Raw genomic sequence first — 21,578 nt, forward strand, 5'->3', positions numbered from 1 at the left:
TAAAATACATAGGAATAAACCCTAATTAAAATAAAGCAGGAATGATAAAAAGAAAACTTTACAACTCTGTTGAGACTCCCACTTTCAGTCAAGACGGAGCAACAGGGCTGACATTTATCCTACTATTTATAACAACTATAGAACTAGACAAAATATACAGTGAATCTTAAGACATTAGACATCAAGTAACAAATGACAATGATCAGTGAGAGATGGGAAATCAATGAAGTAGTCCTACGATAGTGTCAGCTTACAGCCTAGACAAAGTTCCTAGGCCATGGTATAGGGAGGAAACCCACGTAGAGCTTAGCAGTCTGTGAGTTGAGAAGATGGACCTGGGAGTCAGAGGAGGCCAAGGCAGCTAGAATTCACAGGGCAGATTATCTGAGGAGAGAGGGCTGGACACAGAACTCTTGAGATCTGAAGAGGGTTCCCTTCAAATGTTCAGCAGAGGATTGGTTAGAACATGCACCAGAGGTGGGGTTAAAAAAGACACCTAAAAAGATATAAGGGCATAGTATCAGAGGTCACACACAGAGGCAGATAGAGGCCCTATTCTAATAGTCAAAGTAGAAAATCTCCTAATAAATGGGACATTGGGTAGAGTAACAAGAAAGGCTCTGCCTCAGTAGTAAGTAAAAAATTAATCCTGGACTAGAGACTTCTCTGGTGGCGCAGTGGTTAAGAATCTGCCTGCTAGTGCAGGGGACATGGGTTCGAGCCCTGGTCCTGGAAGATCCCAGCTGCTGCAGAGCAACTAAGCCCGTGCGCCACAACTACTGAGCCCACGTGCCACGACTACTGAAGCCTGCGTGTCTAGAGCCCGTGCTCTGCAACAAAGAGAAGCCACCTCAATGAGAAGCTCACACACCACAAGGAAGAGTAGCCCTCGCTCGTTGCAACTAGAGAAAGCCCGCATACAGCAACAAAGACCAAATGCAGCCAAAAAAAAATTTGTAAAAAAAAAAAAAATCCTGGACTAAATTTTGATGGGATCTGCCTAATAAGGCTTGTAAGGAATACCTGAATCAAACTGTTTCCAAGTAACTCAACTGAATCACAAAACAAAGCTCAAGAATATTTATAGAGAAAAATGGTGGACTAGGAAGCTCCAAGCCCTTGTTCTCCCATTGAAAAAGCAAAAAACAAGCAGAAACTGACAGCTATAATAACCTTATAAAAGCTCTGGAAAATAGTCAAAGGGCTATAGCAACCAAGCAAATATTCAATCGAGAAAAGTCACATTCAAAATGGTAGAATATTTCATGATGTTTTTACTTGCTGCCCCACCTCCCTCCCCAGTGTAGTGTAGTTTTGGTGTAGAGGAAGTGGCAGCCCAATTCCCAGTTCCCTCCCTTGAAACAAAGAGAGAAGAGCAGACCTTATTTGAATGTTCTAACCATCTTGGGGCTGCCTAAGGAGTGGTCTCTGTATCCCCTAATTCAGATCTCAGGCAGAGAGAAGTGGTGGATGCTGCTCATGAAAGCTACAAGGGGACTACAGACCTCCTGGGTAAGAGATTATGGGTGGAGACATAAAATAGACCATAGAAGGCCCAAAGGAGAAACTGAGGTGAGATTCTTTGGGAGACTGAGACATTCAAAAGCTGCCATTGTATATGGGGGAATTGAAAAGGTCCAGCCAAGACAGCTGTTTAGAAGAGACCTGAGAAGACTTTAAACTTTTTCCTTGAGCTGATCCCTAGGCTTAGAGCATGCCCAGATAATTAGAGTACTGCCCCAGCACAGAGCCAGTCTGCAAAGACTGAGAGAGGGGGCTGTTTTTACAAATGCCCAACTTTCAACAAAAAATCACAAGGGATACCAATAAACAGGAGATCATGGCCCATTTAAAGGAAGAAAATAAACGTCACAGACTGTCCCTGAAGAAGCACAGGCATTAAACTTACTAAATAAAGACCTTAAAACGACTCTCTGAAATATGCAAAAGAAAAACTAAAGGAAAATACAGAACTAAAGGAAATAAGAAATATGTATGAATAAATGAGAATATCAACAAAGAGAAGTTATAAGAAGAAACTAAATAGAAATTCTGGAGCTGAAAAATACAGTAAGTGAATGGAAAGATTCACTAGAGGGGTTTAACAGATTTGTGCAGGCAGAAGAAAGGAACAGCAGACTTAAAGATAGGACTTTGAAATGATCAAGTTTGAGGAGCAAAAAAAAGGGAATGCTTTCCCTCTAAGATCAGTAACAAGGCAAATATGTCTGCTCTCACCACTTCTGTTGAGCATTATACTGAATGTTCTAGTCAGTGCAATAATATACGAGAAATAAAAGGCATTCAAACTGGAAAAGAAGACGTAAAATTGTCAGACAACATTATCATCAATTTGGAAAATACTAAAGAATTTACAAAAAATAGCCACTACAACTAATAAGTGAATTTGGCAAGATTGCAGCATAGAAGATAAATATTCAATTTCTGTTTCTGTATACTAGCAACAAATATTAGAAACTGAAATAAAAAATGGTATCATTTACAATAGCATCATAAAATTTGACAGGGATAAATTCACAAAATATGTACAAGACTTGTACAAAAACCTGTAAAACATTTCTGAGAAAGAGACCCTAAAAAAATGGAGAGATGTACTGCATCTGTGGATCAAAGGACAATATTGTTAAGATGTCAGTTCACTCATAGGAATTTTTCTTACATATATACCCATGTGTACAAAGATTTATATATATGAGGTTTTATTCAGCGCAAAAGACTGTACATAACTAAATATCCATGAATAGAGAATTTAAAATGAGTTGTGTTATAGTCATATCAAGGAAGACATGACAGCCATTTTATTATTTATTTATTTAATTTAAAATTATTTATTTTATCTTTGGCTGAATTGGGTCTTCATTGCTGTTCGTGGGCTTTCTCCAGTTGCGGTGAGCGGGGGCCACTCTTCGTTGCGGTGCGCGGGCTTCTCACTGCAGTGGCTTCTCTTGCTGTGGAGCACTGGCTCTAGGCACACGGGCTTCAGTAGTTGTGGCTCACGGGCTCTAGAGCACAGGCTCAGTAGTTGTGGCTTGTGGGTTCTAGAGCGCAGGGTCAGTAGTTGTGGTGCACAGGCTTAGTTGCTCCACGGCATGTGGGATCTTCCCGGACCAGGGCTCAAACCCACGTCCCCTGCATTGGCAGGGGGATTCTCAACCACTGTGCCACCAGGGAAGCCCAACAGCCATTTTATAAAATGACATGCACAAGATATATTTAATTATTAAATGAAATAAGAGAGGGAAAACTGTCTATACTACCATTTGTGAAGAAAGACATAAAATTCCACTTGTTTCTGGCTATGTTAGACTAGTTTGGAAAGATACACAGGAATCTGATAGAAATGACTGTTTCAAGGGAAGAAAAATGGGAGATGAGAGGTTGAGAAGGAGACATATTTACTACATACCTTATTATGCCTGTTGAATTCTGCACTATATATACGTATGTATCTCTGTTAGCAGACAGAATTCTGTAACACGGTTAAAAACAGCTCTAGAAAACCAACCCTTAAAAGAGTTCTGGCTGTGGAACAAAAACCACATTCACAGAAAGATAGACAAGATGAAAAGGCAGAGGGCTATGTACCAGATGAAGGAACAAGAAAAAACCCCAGAAAAACAACTAAATGAAGTGGAGATAGACAACCTTCCAGAAAAAGAATTCAGAATAATGATAGTGAAGATGATCCAGGACCTCAGAAAAAGAATGGAGGCAAAGATCGAGAACATGCAAGAAATGTTTAACAAAGTCTTAGAGGAATTAAAGAACAAACAAACAGAGATGAACACTACAATAACTGAAATGAAAACTACACTAGAAGGAATCAGTAGCAGAATAACTGAGGCAGAAGAACGGATAAGTGACCTGGAAGACAGAATGGTGGAATTCACTGCTGCGGAAGAGAATAAAGAAAAAAGAATGAAAAGAAATGAAGACAGCCTAAGAGACCTCTGGGACAACATTAAATGCAACAACATTCGCATTGTAGGGGTCCCAGAAGGAGAAGAGAGAGAGAAAGGACCAGAGAAAATATTTGAAGAGATTATAGTCGAAAACTTCCCTAACATGGGAAGGGAAACAGCCACCCAAATCCAGGAAGCGCAGCGAGTCCCATATAGGACAAACCCAAGGAGAAACACGCCGAGACACATAGTAATCAAATTGGCAAAAATTAAAGACAAAGAAAAATTATTGAAAGCAGCAAAGGAAAAACGAAAAATAACATACAAGGGAACTCCCATAAGGTTAACAGCTGATTTCTCAGCAGAACTCTAGAAGCCTGAAGGGAGTGGCATGATATACTTAAAGTGATGAAAGGGAAGAACCTACAACCAAGATTACTCTACCCGGCAAGGATCTCATTCAGATTTGACGGAGAAATCAAAAGCTTTACAGACAAGCAAAAGCTAAGAGAATTCAGCACCACCAAACCAGCTCTACAACAAATGCTAAAGGAACGTCTCTAAGTGGGAAACACAAGAGAAGAAAAGGACCTAAAAAACAAACCCAAAACAATTAAGAAAATGGTCATAGGAACATACATATCGATAATTACCTTAAACGTGAATGGATTAAATGCTCCAACCAAAAGACACAGGCTTGCTGAATGGATACAAAAACAAGACCCATCTATATACTGTCTACAAGAGACCCACTTCAGACCTAGGGACACATACAGACTGAAAGTGAGGGGATGGAAAAAGATATTCCATGCAAATGGAAACCAAAAGAAAGCTGGAGTAGCAATACTCATATCAGATAAAATAGACTTTAAAATAAAGAATGTTACAAGAGACAAGGAAGGACACTACATAATGATAAGGGATCAATCCAAGAAGAAATATAACAATTATAAATATATATGCACCCAATATAGGAGCACCTCAATACATAAGGCAACTGCTAACAGCTATAAAAGAGGAAATCTACAGTAACACAATAATAGTGGGGGACTTTAACACCTCACTTACACCAATGGACACATCATCCAAAATGAAAATAAAGGAAACAGAAGCTTTAAATGACACAATAGACCAGATAGATTTAATTGATATTTATATGACATTCCATCCAAAAACAGCAGATTACACTTTCTTCTCAAGTGCACATGGAACACTCTCCAGGATAGATCACATCTTGGGTCACAAATCAAGCCTCAGTAAATTTAAGAAAATTGAAATCATATCAAGCATCTTTTCTGACCACAACGCTATGAGATTAGAAATGAATTACAGGGAAAAAAACGTAAAAAACACAAACACATGGAGGCTAAACAATACGTTACTAAATAACCAAGAGATCACTGAAGAAATCAAAGAGGAAATCAAAAAATACCTAGAGACAAATGACAATGAAAACACGATGATCCAAAGCCTATGGGATGCAGCAAAAGCAGTTCTAAGAGGGAAGTTTATAGCTATACAAGCCTACCTCAAGAAACAAGAAAAATCTCAAGTAAACAATCTAACCTTACACCTAAAGGAACTAGAGAAAGAAGAACAAACAAAACCCAAATCTAGTAGATGGAAAGATATCATAAAGATCAGAGCAGAAATAAATGAAATAGAAACAAAGAAAACAATAGCAAAGATCAATAAAACTAAAAGTTGGTTCTTTGAGAAGATAAACAAAATTGATAAACCATTAGCCAGATTTATCAAGAAAAAGAAGGAGAGGACTCAAATCAATAAAATTAGAAATGAAAAAGGATAAGTTACAACAGACGCCGCAGAAATACAAAGCATCCTAAGAGACTACTACAAGCAACTCTATACCAATAAAATGGACAACCTGGAAGAAATGGACAAATTCTTAGAAAGGTATAACCTTCCAAGACTGAACCAGGAAGAAGTAGAAAATATGAACAGACCAATCACAAGTAATGAAATTGAAACTGTGATTAAAAATCTTCCAACAAACAAAAGTCCAGGAGCAGATGGCTTCACAGGTGACTTCTATCAAACATTTAGAGAAGAGCTAACACCTATCCTTCTCAAACTCTTCCAAAAAATTGCAGAGGAAGGAACACTCCCAACCTCATTCTATGAGGCCACCGTCACCCTGATACCAAAACCAGACAAAGATACTACAAAAAAAGAAAATTACAGACCAATATCACTGATGAATATAGATGCAAAAATCCTCAACAAAATACTAGCAAACAGAATCCAACAACACATTAAAAGGATCATACAGCATGATCAAGTGGGATTTATCCCAGGGATGCAAGGATTCTTCAATATACGCAAATCAATCAATGTGATACACCATATTAACAAACTGAAGGAGAAAAACCATAGGATCATCTCAATAGATGCAGAAAAAGCTTTTGACAAAGTTCAACACCCGTTTATGATAAAAACTCTCCAGAAAGTGGGCATAGAGGGAACCTACCTCAACATAATAAAGGCCATATACGAAAAACCCACAGTCAACATCATTCTGAATGGTGAAAAACTGAAAGCATTTCCTCTAAGGTCAAGAACAAGGCAAGGATGTCCACTCTCGCCACTATTATTCAACATAGTTTTGGAAGTCCTAGCCATGGCAATCAGAGAAGAAAAAGAAATAAAAGGAATACAAATTGGAAAAGAAGTAAAACTGTCACTGTTTGCAGATGACATGATACTATACATAGAGAACCCTAAAGATGCCACCAGAAAACTACTAGAGCTAATCAATGAATTTGGTAAAGTTGCAGGATAGAAAATTAATGCACAGAAATCTCTTGCATTCCTATACATGAATGATGAAAAATCTGAAAGAGAAATTAAGGAAACACTCCCATTTACCATTGCAGCAAAAAGAATAAAATACCTAGGAATAAACCTACCTAGGGAGACAAAAGACCTGTATGCAGAAAACTGTAAGACACTGATGAAAGAAATTAAAGATAATACCAACAGATGGAGAGATATACCATGTTCTTGGATTGGAAGAATCAACATTGTGAAAATGACTATACTACCCAAAGCAAGCCACAGATTCAATGCAATCCCTAATAAATTACCAATGGCATTTTTTATGGAACTAGAAGAAAAAATCTTAAAATTTGTATGGAAACACAAAAGACCTCGAATAGCCAAAGCAGTCTTGAGGGAAAAAAACGGAGCTGGAGGAATCAGACTCCCTGACTTCAGACTATACTACAAAGCTACACTAATCAAGACAATATGGTACTGTCACAAAAACAGAAACATAGATCAATGGAACAGGATAGAAAGCCCAGAGATAAACCCACATACAAATATGGTCAACTAATCTATGACAAAGGAGGCAAGAATATACAATGGAGAAAGACAGTCTCTTTAATAAGTGGTGCTGGGAAAACTGGACAGCTACATGTAAAAGAATGAAATTAGAACACTCCTTAACACCATACACAAAAATAAACTCAAAATGGATTAGAGACCTAAATGTAAGACTGGTCACTGTAAAACTCTTAGAGGAAAACATAGGAAAAACACTCTTTGACATAAATCACAGCAAGATCTTTTTTGATCCACCTCCTAGAGTAATGGAAATAAAAACAAAAATAAACAAATGGGACCTAATGAAACTTCAAAGCTTTTGCATAGCAAAGGAAACTATAAACAAGACAAAAAGACAACCTTCAGAATGGGAGAAAATATTTGCAAACGAATCAACGGACAAAGAATTAATCTCCAAAATATATAAACAGCTCATTCAGCTCAATATTAAAGAAACAAACAACCCAATCCAAAAATGGGCAGAATAGACATTTCTCCAAAGAAGACATACAGACAGCCACGAAGCACATGAAAAGATGCTCAACATCACTAATTATTAGAGAAATGCAAATCAAAACTACAATGAGGTATCACCTCACACCAGTTAGAATGGGCATCATCAGAAAATCTACAAACAACAAATGCTGGAGAGGGTGTGGAGAAAAGGGAACCCTCCTCCACTGTTGGTGGGAATGTAAGTTGATACAGCCACTATGGAGAACAGTATGGAGGTTCCTTAAAAAACTAAAAATAGAATTACCATATGATCCAGCAATCCCACTACTGGGCATATTCCCATCGAAAACAATAATTCAAAAAGACACATGCACCCCAATGTTCATTTCAGCACTATTTACAATAGCCAGGTCATGGAAGCAGCCTAAATGCCCATCGACAGACGAATGGATAAAGAAGATGTGGCACATATATACAATGGACTATTACTCAGCCATAAAAAGGAACGAAATTGAGTCATTTGTTGAGATGTGGATGGATCTAGAGACTGTCATACAGAGTGAAGTAAGTCAGAAAGAGAAAAACAAATATCGTGTATTAACACATATATGTGGAACCTAGAAAAATGGTACAGATGAACCGGTTTGCAGGGCAGAAATTGAAACACAGATGTAGAGAACAAACGTATGGACACCAAGGGGGGAAAGCTGCCGGGGGGTGGGGGTGATGGTGGTGTGATGAATTTGGCTATTGGGATTGACATGTGTACACTGATGTGTATAAAATTGATGACTAATAAATATCTGCTGGACTTCCCTGGTGGCACAGTGGTTAAGAATCTGCCTGCCAATGCAGGGAACATGGGTTCGAGCCCTGGTCCGGGAAGATCCCACATGCCACGGAGCAACTAACCCCGTGCGCCACAACTACTGAGCCTGCGCTCTAGAGCCCGTGAGGCACAACTACTGAGCCTGCGTGCCACAACTACTGAAGCCTGTGCGCCTAGAGCCCGTGCTCTGCAACAAGAGAAGGCACTGCAATGAGAAGCCTGCGCACCGCAACGAAGAGTAACCCCTGCTTGCCGCAACTAGAGAAAGCCTGCGAGCATCAATGAAGACCCAACGTAGCCAAAAATAAATATAAATAAATAAATTAAAAAACAAAGAAAGGAATCTGCTGTATAAATAAATAAATAAATAAATAAATAAATAAATAAATAAATGCCTAAGAGAAAAAGAAAAGAGCTCTGTAAGGAAGTCTCATTAGTGTGTCTCAATGGAAGGCAGTGTTTACAGTCTCTTTTCACTCATCTGCAAGCTTGAGGCCACACAGTCTGGGAGGCATTCCTTTCTGACTCCTACAACGTCACTTAAAGATGCTACCACCATGGCCTTGCCATGGTCCGTTCATGCACCTCTGATTTCCCATTATCCACTGCCTGTAAGATCAAAGCTCTCCATTTCCACGCTATAACCAGACTCTGGCCATCAGGCTGGTGGAGGGTGTGGAGAGTGGAGACAAAGTGGGAGAACAGACACTGACTTTGAGCGGCACCTTCAGTCCTTACAGACAACCAGACACCCGTATCTACAAACGGAATCACCCCATTTGCTTCTCTAGACAGGTAAAGGTCTTCGACACCACAGCTGTCTTGTGAAACAGGAGAGCTTTGTGATGCAGTCTGGTGGCCTGGTTCCGTTGTCTGTGAGGCGGAGACGACAAAGTGTAGCATTGGAAGTCACTAGGTGCCAGGACTCTGAATGCCTACATATAGGAATGGTTGGTCTCCTCATGCTAATGAGGTTTAGACCATGTTGAGCCCGACTTTTTTTCTGTGGGATTTGGGGTTTCCCTTATATACCTATGGCTCCATCTTCATTGTTATCCTAATTGTCTGGCAAGTGAAAAAGAGTTACCATGGATTAACATTGGAACATAAAAGGAGCTGCTGCCAGGTAGGGAAACACTATGACCACGACTGAACTAATTAAGCCTCAGATAAGAAGCTTCTAAGCTCTCAGTATCTCTCCTTTTATCCTTCCTTTTCCCCTCCCTCCCCTTGATTTTTTTTTGTTTGTTTGTTTACCATCCATTAGTTACTCTTACAAGGTATTTCCCTTCTAAGAGCCTACAAATAATTTCTTACCAGGCTATCCCTGCAGTGTATTCTAATTGAAAAATCAAAAACGTCTCTATCTGACTTGGGTTGAGACTTGGATGAAATGGAATGTGCCTCACTGGATCTTAGAAGACCTTCCATTATGGGAGATTTTTCTAGTTTGTGGTCCATTAAGGCATTTGTAAATTGAAGTCCTTTGGTTATTAGACCTACACACCTTTTATTCTGTTCCACTCTTTCTCTTGTTCCATCATAAGCCTGATACACAGCTTCTCTTAGGAAAAAAATGGGAGGTATTGAGGATGAAAGAACCTCAAAATGAATCAGAAGTAAGAAGAGAAGGGAAATATTGGGGTGAAAAAATAGAGTATGGAAAGTTAGGAAAGTAAATAAAATACAGATAAATTACAAGGGATGGGGAACTCTATATTAGCTTTGTCTCAGTTTGGACATGAAAAAGAAAATGGTGTCCCAACTTCATACTCTAACTCTTTTGTCTTTAAGCGTCACCGAAAAGTCAGACAAAGGGCTAGAGATGCAGCATCAAGAGGTAAAGTCCCAGTCTCTGCTCTGACTTCTCTCTACTGTGGGTGAGGCTCCCATGAACCCTGTTCCTCAAAGACCCCTGGTGCCAGGCACCAGGTGCTCTAACCACTGAAGGCCCAATTCCCCAAGTTGACAAATTCTCCGAGAAGACTTTTTTGGGTGGGAAATCAGAGCCTGGGAATGTTCCAGAATTCTCCACCTTATCCCTGGGAGCGAAGAGGAAGTAGGGGAGTGAGGAAGTAAGGGCTCTGTCCTTAACTGTGTCATTTACTAGTTTTATGACCCAGTGGAAGTCATTTCAGCTCTCAGTCTTGTTATCCATAAAATGGGCATGATGATGCTGTCTCACTCACAGTGTGGTTGTGGAGGTCAAAGGAGATTAGGTCCAGGAGAGCACATCATACCTGGTTAAGTTGTAGTCAGACGTGCCTCAGAGCACTGGCTGTTGGGGTTTGCAGTCTCCTGTCATTCAAAGGCCTCCAGCTTCCTGTAGGATGTCCCTGAATCCTCTCCCGTTCCATGTAACACTGTCTCCTGGTTTCTCAGCTAGGAGACTTTCCCGGGAAGAAGCTGAGAAGCCGTGGAAGCTGCTCTCTGTCATGAGAAGGTGATCTCTTGCTTTTTGCCGTCTCGCAACTCCCAGCCTGGCCTGTGATCATTTCTCCTCTTGGCCTGGGGCAGGGTTGGGGAGGAGCATAATGGCTGGGAGGTAGCCAGACACAGTGGAGCCTGGACTGGTTGAGGGTTCCCAGAGGAGAGGGTGGGATCAGACGTCTCAGGAGAGAGGAGTCCTGCAGTTCTGCTCTGGGCTAGGCTCACAAAGGTCCTGGAATTCAGGATTTGACTAGTGCAGGATTTAAAACTACATGGGTTTTCACTCAACCACAAGGCAAGTTAGGAGGATGGATAATTAAGTGCATAAATCAGACATCATTTTCATATTCTCTTTACAGCTAGACCCTTTCAAGGGCAGACCCCTGGACCCTGCTGACATACCTCCTCTGGTTTTGTCTTCAGGGAGGCCAGATCCTGGGACAGCCCTCAGGCAGGAGCTTGTCATATTATCCCCCTCTTAAGATCTCTAGAGAATAGGGATTGGCTTCCAAGAGATGTTGTGTATGCCCTCTAATCCCCAGAATGCAGAGTTCCCACAAGGACCTCCGTAGCCCCAAACGAGGCTGACTCCAGCTTCTATCTGGTGATGTTCCTGGTGCTGCGCCATCAGCTAACCATTGGCTCCCCCATCTACCTGGTTGCCTTCTCCTAGTTCAGCTTCTCAGCACAGGTCAGCAGAGAACTCACCCACCTCCCAGGCTCTCAAGGCCCTGCGTGCCCTTCAGTTGTCTGAGACTTTGCCCAACAAGCCCCAGGCTCTCAGCCCAGCACACCATAACTTGCCAAATGACATTTCCCTAGGAAGAAAAGTAGATGAGTAAACACCCAGTGGGTGCAGGCCTCAGAGTTTACAGGGCTAGCGGGGGCAGTGTCAATCTCCAGGCCACACACTTGAAAAGAGGCAGATGTCATTCCATCAGTAACAAACGGTTGCCATGTTTCCCTTCCCAGCCAGGGCTGGCTTCCTCAGGAGGGGAGCGTGCGGCGGCTCCTGTGTGCGGATCCCTGCTGCCAAACCTGCAACGCTGTGGCTCTGGAGATTCAGCAGATGGTGGTGGGTGAGAACACTCTGATCTCCCCCACTTCAAGGGAGCCATCGCAGGGCTCCTCTTGCCTAGAGGTTTTGTCCACGTCTACTGTGTCTTTTGAACAGACTCTGGAGCATGGCCCACACTCCAAAGACCTTTCACTTCCATCTGCAACCCTCACAGTGTCACAGAAATCCTTAACCCAGTCAGCTGCCCAGTCAACTGGTGCAGCCAGCATCCATGATTTCTGGGCTGAACACCTCATGCTAAGGCAGGGATTTCAAGTGCCAGAGGTGCCCAGGGGCCCAGAGACTATGTTTTCTTCAAGGATTGAGGAACCTAGGGTTTCAGTGAAGCTGCAGGAGATGATGCAGAGCGAACTCAACCTTGTCTGTGGGAACCAAGGCCAGCAGCCCTTGAATTCCCAGGTCTCTCTGCTGACGCTGAACCGAGAAATTACTACCCTGACACATCCTGTGGCCTTGCAGATGGTCAGTGTCCTCCCTGCCCACCTGCCGTTCCTGAGTCCTGAAGTCCTGAGGCTTCTTGAGCTACATGTGAAAAAATGGATGCACTTCCAGAGGTGGGGGCTCCCCAGACGTGTGGAAGAGTCTCTGTGGCAGCTTATGCCAAATCCACCATTATATTACCAACCTGTATATAACCAACCAGTTTCTTTCATTCAGAATGATACTTCTCAGTTCTCTGTTGAGAGATTTGCGACCATTTCATACCAGAACTGGGGTCCATGTATGGCTGGCCAGCCTACCCAGGCCTTCTGGGTTTCTGAATGGTCCATTATGGACCCAGAACAAATACACTGCTACCAGCAAACCCCAAACCATATGGCTCTTGCCTTGCCCTCTTCAGCCCCTAAAGAATTAAGTGGCCTTTATCAAATGCCTGGGCAACAGGCTAATGACTCAGTGGGCCGAAATGTGCAGCCGAAATATAGCCAGCTATTCTGTGGTCTTCCTTCTCTGCACAGTGAGTCCCTGGTTGACGCCTTCTTGGGTTCTCAAGGCCTCTCCATGAATGAGAGCATGTCCAAGCCCCGCTTGAAGGATCCTTTTCTCTTCAAGGAACTCTCCTTCCTCCCTCTGCTGCCTAAAAATCCACCCCAGTCAGCTCCACCCTCTTTTCTGTCTTCTCAAAATTGGGTTGCTCCATCTGACCACCAACAAGCTCAGATCAGTGTCCCATTTCTGACCCTGGATGAGTGTGAAGCCTTGGAGTGGCACCTGCTGCAGAGGCAGCTCCAGCTTCAGTGGGACTGGCCAGATGTTTCCCAGAGAGATCAACACACCCAGAGCCCCATGCAGTATAAGCCCTGTGACAAAGCCCAGTCTTCTGAGACTGTGAAAACTTCCTGGCCAGGGCATCCCATCTCAGTCCTCAAAAGAGAACTACTCTTCCCGCAGCAGCATGCCAGGAGGCAGCTGGAATTCCACCTCCAGAGACAGTTGATTCACCAGCGCTGGGGCCTGCCGCAGAAGATCCAACAGTCCATTCAATTGCTCCTGTCCCCCGCTAACCAGCAGACTATGTCCCAGAGCAGCACATCCCTAGACAGTGTGAATGGCCCCTGGCCTACATCTCTAGAGGCCGCTGGGGCTGATGACCCATTCTCACCCATTGTGGACTCAGTGACAGTCCCCATGCCACGCTTGTTTGACCAGACCAAGGCAATATTGCAGAGCCATATCGACTCCAAATGGGGGCAGATTCACCAGGGCAACGTCCCTACCTGTGTATATAGCTCTTGGGAGTGCATAATTCCTGGGGGCCTGGAAGTGGTTCCCTTCACCTGCATCCCAGAAAGCAAGCCCCTGGAACTACAGGCAGCAAGTGACCCGGACCTACAACAGAAAATTATACCCTGGATGCCAATGGCCCTTGATCAGCAGCAACAAACCTCACCAGATGCTGTTATTGAACATCCTAAGCTGCCCCGAGCCCTGTCCAAGGGAGCCATTGAGAAACTGGAGACAACTTTACGGCACAAGTATCTGGCCTTCTTGTCAGGGCTGCCGGCTCTTTATTATGTGGCTCTCTCTAGGGTCATGGCCCCAGCAATCACTTCCCAAGCTGTGATCACAGAGATGGTACCTGGGCCTATCAAATTCCCAACAGAACCTCTGACTCAGATGACCTCACCTGAAGAGCAGGGTCTAAGTCCTGGGTCAGGCTTTCAAGATGCCAACAAGGCTTGTGCAGACATTGCAGATGAGTTCCAGGCTGAAGTGCAGGTGGAAGAAGTAATTGAGATGGTGCCTCTAGAAAGTCAGACAGAGCCTGCAAGGCCCTCCTCACTTGGAGAACACATGTTGGCCAAACTAAATTTCCATCTGAGAAAGAAGTTGCTAGAGATACAACTGGGAATTCCCATAAAGGCAAGGAAGTCCAGGAAACAAATTGTAGAAACCTCAGAGAACATACGCACACAGGAGTCTCTTGGGACTCTAAACAACCAAGGAAACACACTGCTCGAGGAACTCCCCACCCCACAAGATATGCCACGTGCCCCAGATCCAGAATGCCTCCACCTCAGAGAACAGCTGGCCACTGAGTTGAAGGCAATGTATCAGAAACAGAAGCAACCCAGTTCAAGTGCAGTATCCCACGGTTCTGTCCACTGGGCCTCCAATATCTCGCAACCCAGTGGGGACCTGACAGAGGCCCAGGAGCTTTGTGGTCAGCTGGAGGCCAGCGTGAACAACCGCAGCCTGGAGGAGCCCTGGAGCCCTGAGCCCCGAAGCCCTGACAAGAGCAAGGACTCAGCCCAAGTACCCACACTGGCAGAAAAGCGAGAGGAGCCAGGCAAACCCAAATTGGCTGGGGACCACGGAGAAGGGGATGCCGGGTTTGCAGTCTCCTCCACAAGAGAGAAAAGCCGCCCTGCTGAAGCCCAGAGGCCAGAAGGAATGCTTCTGAATGGGACACCCCGCAGCCCCTGGCGACGGAGACGTCGCTGTCACCCTCATGCTCCCTGTGAGCACAGTCCCCAGCATCGCCCTCAGCTGAAACTCCCAGAGCTACCTCGTGGAGTCCCTGGGGGGAAAGACTCTGAGAAGAATGACCTGCAGGACAGTCAAGCCAAGCTCAATGTCATCCTCAAACCAGCAAGGGTTCCTGAGAATGCCCAGCCTGTGGTGCCCCAGGTGTCACAGGGCCAGCCTTTCCTGGGCCAACTCACTCCGGGTAAGCCGTTGCAGGGCCAAACTTTACAAGGTCAGGTTTTTCAGGGGCAGGTGATGCAAGGCCGTACTCACAAGAGGCCCAGCTTTCCAGAATCTGGCTGGAGAAATAAGATGAAATCTTTTCTGGACTTTATTAACCCCAAGACAAAAGGCAAAGGGCATGAAGAATCCATGTCCTCCACATCTGAGAAAGTGGCCAACACCAGAAAAAAAAATGTGGAAAAGAGCCTGGCTTCAGCCAAAAGTCCCAAGGGGCAAACTAAGATGGAGAAGACAAGAGGGCACCGTAAGGCCCAATTTCCGCCCACTGAGAAGCAGGTGGGCTTGGCGTTCTCGGATGTGCCCCACTCCCCAGACAGTAAGCTCCGGCACCGCTCCCGCTCCCATCAACTCCACTCTGCCTCAGTCCTGGGCATCCCCCGCCACTGCCCTCAGCACTGTCCTCGAGTGGCTTGTGTCACCCAACCAGGGAACCCACCCTAATTCCCAACTCTCACCTCGGAGGGAAACACTGGTCTGCTCAAGAAGACCCAGCTCAGTCAAGAGACTTTGTAGTCTCTCCAACGTCTGCATCCCTTGAAGAGGACTGCTACTGTCATTTTCATTGATGTGCAGGTGGACAGAGTGCCACCCAAAATACACTGTATATCTCTAAGTAGAGAGGTGTGCGCCTGCTCCTTCTCTCCACTGCGGTGTGTTCAGGGAAGGCATAAGGGAGGTAAATGTCCTGCCTATCTAGGGAAGGGGCTTTAACCCACACTTAAGCTGGGTAGCATTCCACCCCACCCCCACCCTGGACTACGGATAAAGGGACTTGAACAGAGAAGGAAGGCCCTTGTCTAAGGTACATTGAAGGTAAAGGTCAGGCTTGAATTTTATCATGGTGTCCTTCGGCCCAGAGGAGCAATGTGGACATGAGGCTAGAACTGTCAAGGAGGAGTGGCCAGGAATCCCACAGGCAAAATTCACTGATGACTTCTATATGTGCCCACACTCCGGAAGGGAGGTTTTTAGGAGAGTGCCAGTGTTCCAACCTTGAGGAGGTGCTTTGTGTTTATCAACAGCATATAGGTAATATGACAACAGTCAAAAGCAAATGATAGAATCTCCCCTCTCTGCTCCCTGTTAGTTATTGGTTAGATCTTTCTGGAGAACTCACTTGGGATGCTGCTGTAGCTCTCTTGCCTCTATCCCACCTCCACTGTCTATCAGCTGCATGGACTGAATGACACTGGGAATGAAGATCACAGTAGAACATGGAGAGGGGCTGGTCCCCACTCCCAAGGGTAGGCAGGGAGAGAGGCAGGGAGGGAGAGCATGTAGATGGAGTTCTGAATACCTGGGGTAGAAGTTGACATGTTCCTGAAGAGGGCATGAAAAGAGAAAAGGCTGGTTAGCTATGCACTCTAAAGAACCCTGAGCCAAGAAGCCAACCCAATACCCAAGTGCTTTCAGGGGATGGAGATGAATAAACTGAGTTTTGGTCTGTTGTCCATAGTGTGATGAAGAGCAGTGAGTTGAGCCTTGTTTTCAAAGGCAGTGCATATTAATTTAAAATTTCTGAACACTCACCCTCAATCCCACAAAACTGTTTTCCAGTGTCAGGGATTAGTATAACTATAAATCTGTGTTTTTGCTCAGCTCAAACATGAAGTCAGTGACTGTGTTCTAATCTTGATATATCTCAACTTTGCCCCCTTTTTTCTGTGTTTACTGCCTCTGCTTGTTAGATTACTCATCCATTCTTGCCTAAATAATACAATAGTGTCTCATATCCCCAGGGCTTAGGATAGTGGCGGCATAATAATACCTTAATAGTACTTGAATTGAAAGTCTGGGCTTGGGAGGCAGACAAATCATTACATTAGTATGATGAGTGCTATGGAATAGGGAATGCTGACACACGATTACTGGGGTACTCAGCTCATGAGGACCTCAGACAGGTCACAATAAAAATAACCTTGATTATGCTGTACACCTTAAACTTATACAGTGCTGTATGTCAATTATATCCCAAAACTGGACAAAAAAAACTTAAAAAATAATTTTGAGAAATACCTTACACTCAGTTAAAATATTTACTTACTATATGCAAGGGACCACAGCTAATATGACAAAGACACAGGACTTGCACAATGGAGCTCTTGATTGCATGGGATAGTCTCACATGCCCAAATTGTCTAATCAACACTTATACTTGAATGTCCAATATTCACCTTGAACTATAGAACAATGAACTCCTGACTCCCTGCTCCAAGCCATCATCTAATTACACATATGAAACATTCTCCAGTCACAGTATTCACAACATCACTTAATGGCAGCTCCATCTTTCTAGTTGTTCAGGACAAAAACATTGGTGTCATCCTTGACATTGTTTCCCTAACTGTCCATATCCAGTCCATCCTGTTGTCTCTGCCTTCTGAAATGAATTCGGAACATGACGACATCTCTCACTCACTCTGCTGCTATGATTACTGCAGTAGCATCATAACTAATCTCCCAGCTTCTGCCTGAGACCATACTTCCAACAGTCTATTCTCAGCACAGAAGTTTGATGGTCCTCAGGGAAGGTCCTGGCTGTAGAAGACTAGATAGAAAGATAGATTAAGACTGAATGATGATGATGATGATGATGACGATAAAGATGAATATGAAGGAGGAAGAGGAGGAGAAGAAAGAATGAAAGAAAGGAAGAAAGAAGGAAAGAAAGAAAAAGAAAAAGGAAAGAAGGAAGAGAAAGAAAAAGAAAGAGGGAGGGAGGGAAGGAAGGAAGGAAGGGAGAAAGATACGTAAAACCATGAGACTGGATAAGATCACCAAGGCAATGATTGTAAATAAAGGGAAGATCTAAAGACAGGCTCTGGGACACCCCAACATTAAGAATTTGGAGGAAAAAGTAGGAACTAATAAGCAGAGACTGAGAAGTAGCAGCCAGTGAGGTAGGAGGAAAACCAGGAGAGTGTGGCATACTGGAAGGCAAGAGAAGAAAGTATTTCAAGGAGAAAGTGATCAACTGCATGAAAAGTTGTTAATCCACCAAGTAAGATGAGGACTCAGAGTTGATCATTAGATTTAACAACACAGAGATCATTCATGGCCTTGAAAAGAATAGACTCAGGTGAGAAGTGGAGGTAAAAGCATGACGGGAGTGGATTTGAGAGAGAGGAAGAGCAACTGGTGATAGCAAGTGTAATCAACTGCTTTAGGGAGCTTTGTTCCACAGAAGTGCAGAAAAATGAGATAGCATCAAGAGGGCTTTTTAAAGGTAGGAGATATAGCATGTTGAATGTTGATGGAAAAGATCCAGTCAAGAGGAATAAACTGATGATGGAGGAGAGAAAGGGAGAACTGCTAGAGCAATGTTATGGTGCAGAAGTAACATAATAGGAGTGAGTCACAGGTTGAGGGGTTGGCCTTGGCTAAAAGCACAGACGTTTCACTGGTGGTAAGTAGAGACAAGGTGACAGTAATGAGGAGGGACTCTGTGTATCATGAGAAGAATGGTTTTTCTACAATTAAGAGAGCAGGGCAAATACCTAAGGGAGTGAATGAGGAACTGGGAAGGATCATGGCTGGGGGGAGGGGCTGATACATAGAGCCAAAGCCGGAGATGAAAAGGAATTCTGGAAGTTGCCATGGCAAGGTTTTTTATTAGGACCTAAGGAGTTGGTAGCAGCATGTGAGCCCAGGTGGGCAGAAAAAAAAGTTGAAGTTGGTGATCACCTGGTAACAGGTATGGCATCCTAGTGTTCAGCCAGGGACCAGGGAGTTTTGGGGTTTGGAGGAGAGAACTGGAAAGCAGAAAGACAAAGAGGCTGCCCTGAGTGGATGGGAGGGAGCTCTGTTTTGGACACCTCATTTCTCCCAGAAGCTGGCACTTCTGTAGTCCCACTTTCTGACTTACCACAGAGGAGAGAGTAAGGGCAGGAAGTGCTGTGCCTTCCTCATGGTGTGGTATGGGGGACTGTGGGATGGCCCCGCCTCACTGTTTCCTAAGGAAACCCAAGATGGCTCAACATACCATCAAACCAGGAGGTGGGGGCAGGAATCTCTTCCTATGATAGGACTCAGCACTTAGCACAATGTGTCCACTGCTAGCAGGGTGCAGAAAAGCCAGATGGGAAGAAGCATGAATTTGTCCCTCCTCTGAATGGTGATTCTGTGCCTAAGGGTTGGGGGCCCAGCCCCTGGGGGTAGAGAGATGAGCTGGAACCAAGACGTTCAGGATTCTCAAGTCTCAGCAAAGTTAAGAGCTGAGAGAAGACAGGGTCAGAGCCTATGATTCATGCAGGATATTGTAGAGGGATGAAGCCTTGCTCATTCCATCCTATAACCCTAGCACAAGCCCCACCTTCTAGCTCCCCCTAGGCTCAAGAGGTAAAATCAGAATGAAAACTCTCATGGCAGGGCACAAACTCAAGTATTTACTCTTCCAGAATTGGTGGTAGATGCTAGGAGTACATCAATGCTTGCTTGGGAACTTTGGAGTTTCCTCTGCCCTCGGAGATACCATATTGTCATGGCGAAAGGTTTAGACCTTCTGGAGCCCTTCTCCTGGTCTCTGAAGAAAGCATTTCAGAATTCTATAGAGAGAATTTAAGGCAGCTGACTTCCTGCAGTGGAGGAGAATGGCTTCTCCACAAAATCACTTCTGTTAAACACTAAGTCCTAGCGGACAGGGAGCGTGGCTGCTTCGTTTTTGTACCTCCTCACTGCAGCCCACACAGAGAGGGCAACGAACGCAGGACGGCACAGGAATAAACCCCACGGAGATGCTGCATCCTGCACCGTGTGAGAGAACAATAAGGATAATCTTATTTTAATAAGCCAAATCCTCTTAAATTTTATAAATATTTATAACACAAAAGTGTACAGATTTTTACACAAAATATCATGGGTTTGATTCTCATCAACATTTCTAGTCTTAATTTCTAGGATTAAAATCTATTAACTCAAAAAGAAAACAATTTAAAATAACAGATTATCCTTGTGATTCTAACTTAAAGTATATAATTATATAAATGTTTTATTCATGTAAGCTAAGATTTACATCCTCACCACTCTGAGGCCTGTTTTTTCTCCTCCTCCATGCAAATACGGTAAGAAAACGACTGATTAGTATAACTCAATTACCAGTAAACAGGTGAATGCCTAATTTCTGGGTGCTGTTTCCTTTTGTGTACCAGCTATCTCACTTTCCCTGGAGTTACTATGTACTTTCACACCTATATGTGTTTCTTCAGGCTTTTCTAGACACCCATTTCTGCTTGGAAAAACTTAACCCATCCTTTAAGGCACAGTGGAAATGTGCCCTTGGCTGACGTCTTCCCCCTCCTCCTCTAGAAGCAGGGTTTTCTATGTCCTCTGTGGTGTTCTGCTTTCCCTGCCCTGAAATAGGTATGTATGGCTGCCAATGGTGGGATCATGCATCCATAAAGGCACAGTGTCCGGTCCATAATAATCACTTAATACATGTTAAATTGAGCTAACCTAATGAGTTAAATTGGCATGAGGTAAATATGATGACCAGCTAGATAACAGATTACTTGGCCAACTCTTATTTAGGATCCCATAGAATCATAGATAATTGAAAGATAATCTAGCTCTGGTTCATATTATTGTGTTTTATGGAGAATTTAATTTGAAGAAAGGTTTCTATGGCGTAAAACAGCATGAAAGCCACTGATTTTGGACAAACTATTTTCAGATGAGTAAATTGAAGATTTTTTAATATAAAATCTAGGTAATCTGATTTCTTTTGAAAAATTAAAAGACCCAGCAATTAGGTTTTGTTTTTTCATTCTTGAAAAGTGTCAATCTTCTGGAACTCACTCCAGTTTGCCACAGTCCTCACCATTCCCTAAAGTGTCCCTGATGCAGAAGCTAAGTATTGAGAGTAGCACTAAACTCCCAAAATGATGAGTCTGGCGTACCATGGAAATACACCTGACTTTCTCCCTGCATTTGTGTTACTTGCCTGTCACTGAAGGCAATTGAACTTGAGTCCTCAGATTTGCAATAGATGTGTTTCTATGAAGTATTGGGGAAAAATATTGTTTACAAATTAAACTTCATCTGAAATGTATGCAGTTTGCTATTCAGAGGAATCAACTGTAACTAAAAACTAACTCTTTTGTACATCAAATGAGCACACTTGATTATATTTCTATTCCCTTGACAAGAGCTACATCTTAGCCTGGCATGTAATTCTGAGAGCTCAGTTTGTCCTATTAAAATTCTGTAAAAATTTCTTTCCTTTATTATCATGACATATACTTTTGCACAGGAGAAGCTTGGGTTCAGTGTGATTATTCTTCCTTTGCAAGTAATCTTTTTGTTT

At 43.4% G+C, this 21,578-nt stretch overlaps 1 protein-coding gene and 1 long non-coding RNA gene across 2 annotated transcripts in view; both read left to right on the forward strand.

The window, feature by feature from the left end:
* Positions 1–21,578, forward strand: part of LOC309663859 — a 134,206-nt gene that overhangs the window by 72,314 nt on the left and 40,314 nt on the right. The window lies entirely within an intron of this gene.
* Positions 10,443–17,990, forward strand: SPATA31F1 (SPATA31 subfamily F member 1). The gene is given in 3 exon segments (XM_082468371.1): positions 10,443–10,999; positions 11,959–15,703; positions 15,705–17,990. Coding segments are annotated over 3 exon segments (3,969 nt in total). The 5' UTR covers positions 10,443–10,886; the 3' UTR covers positions 15,816–17,990.

Source organism: Balaenoptera physalus, assembly GCF_965194825.1.
Source record: "Balaenoptera physalus genome assembly, chromosome: 7".
NCBI lineage: Eukaryota > Metazoa > Chordata > Mammalia > Artiodactyla > Balaenopteridae > Balaenoptera > Balaenoptera physalus.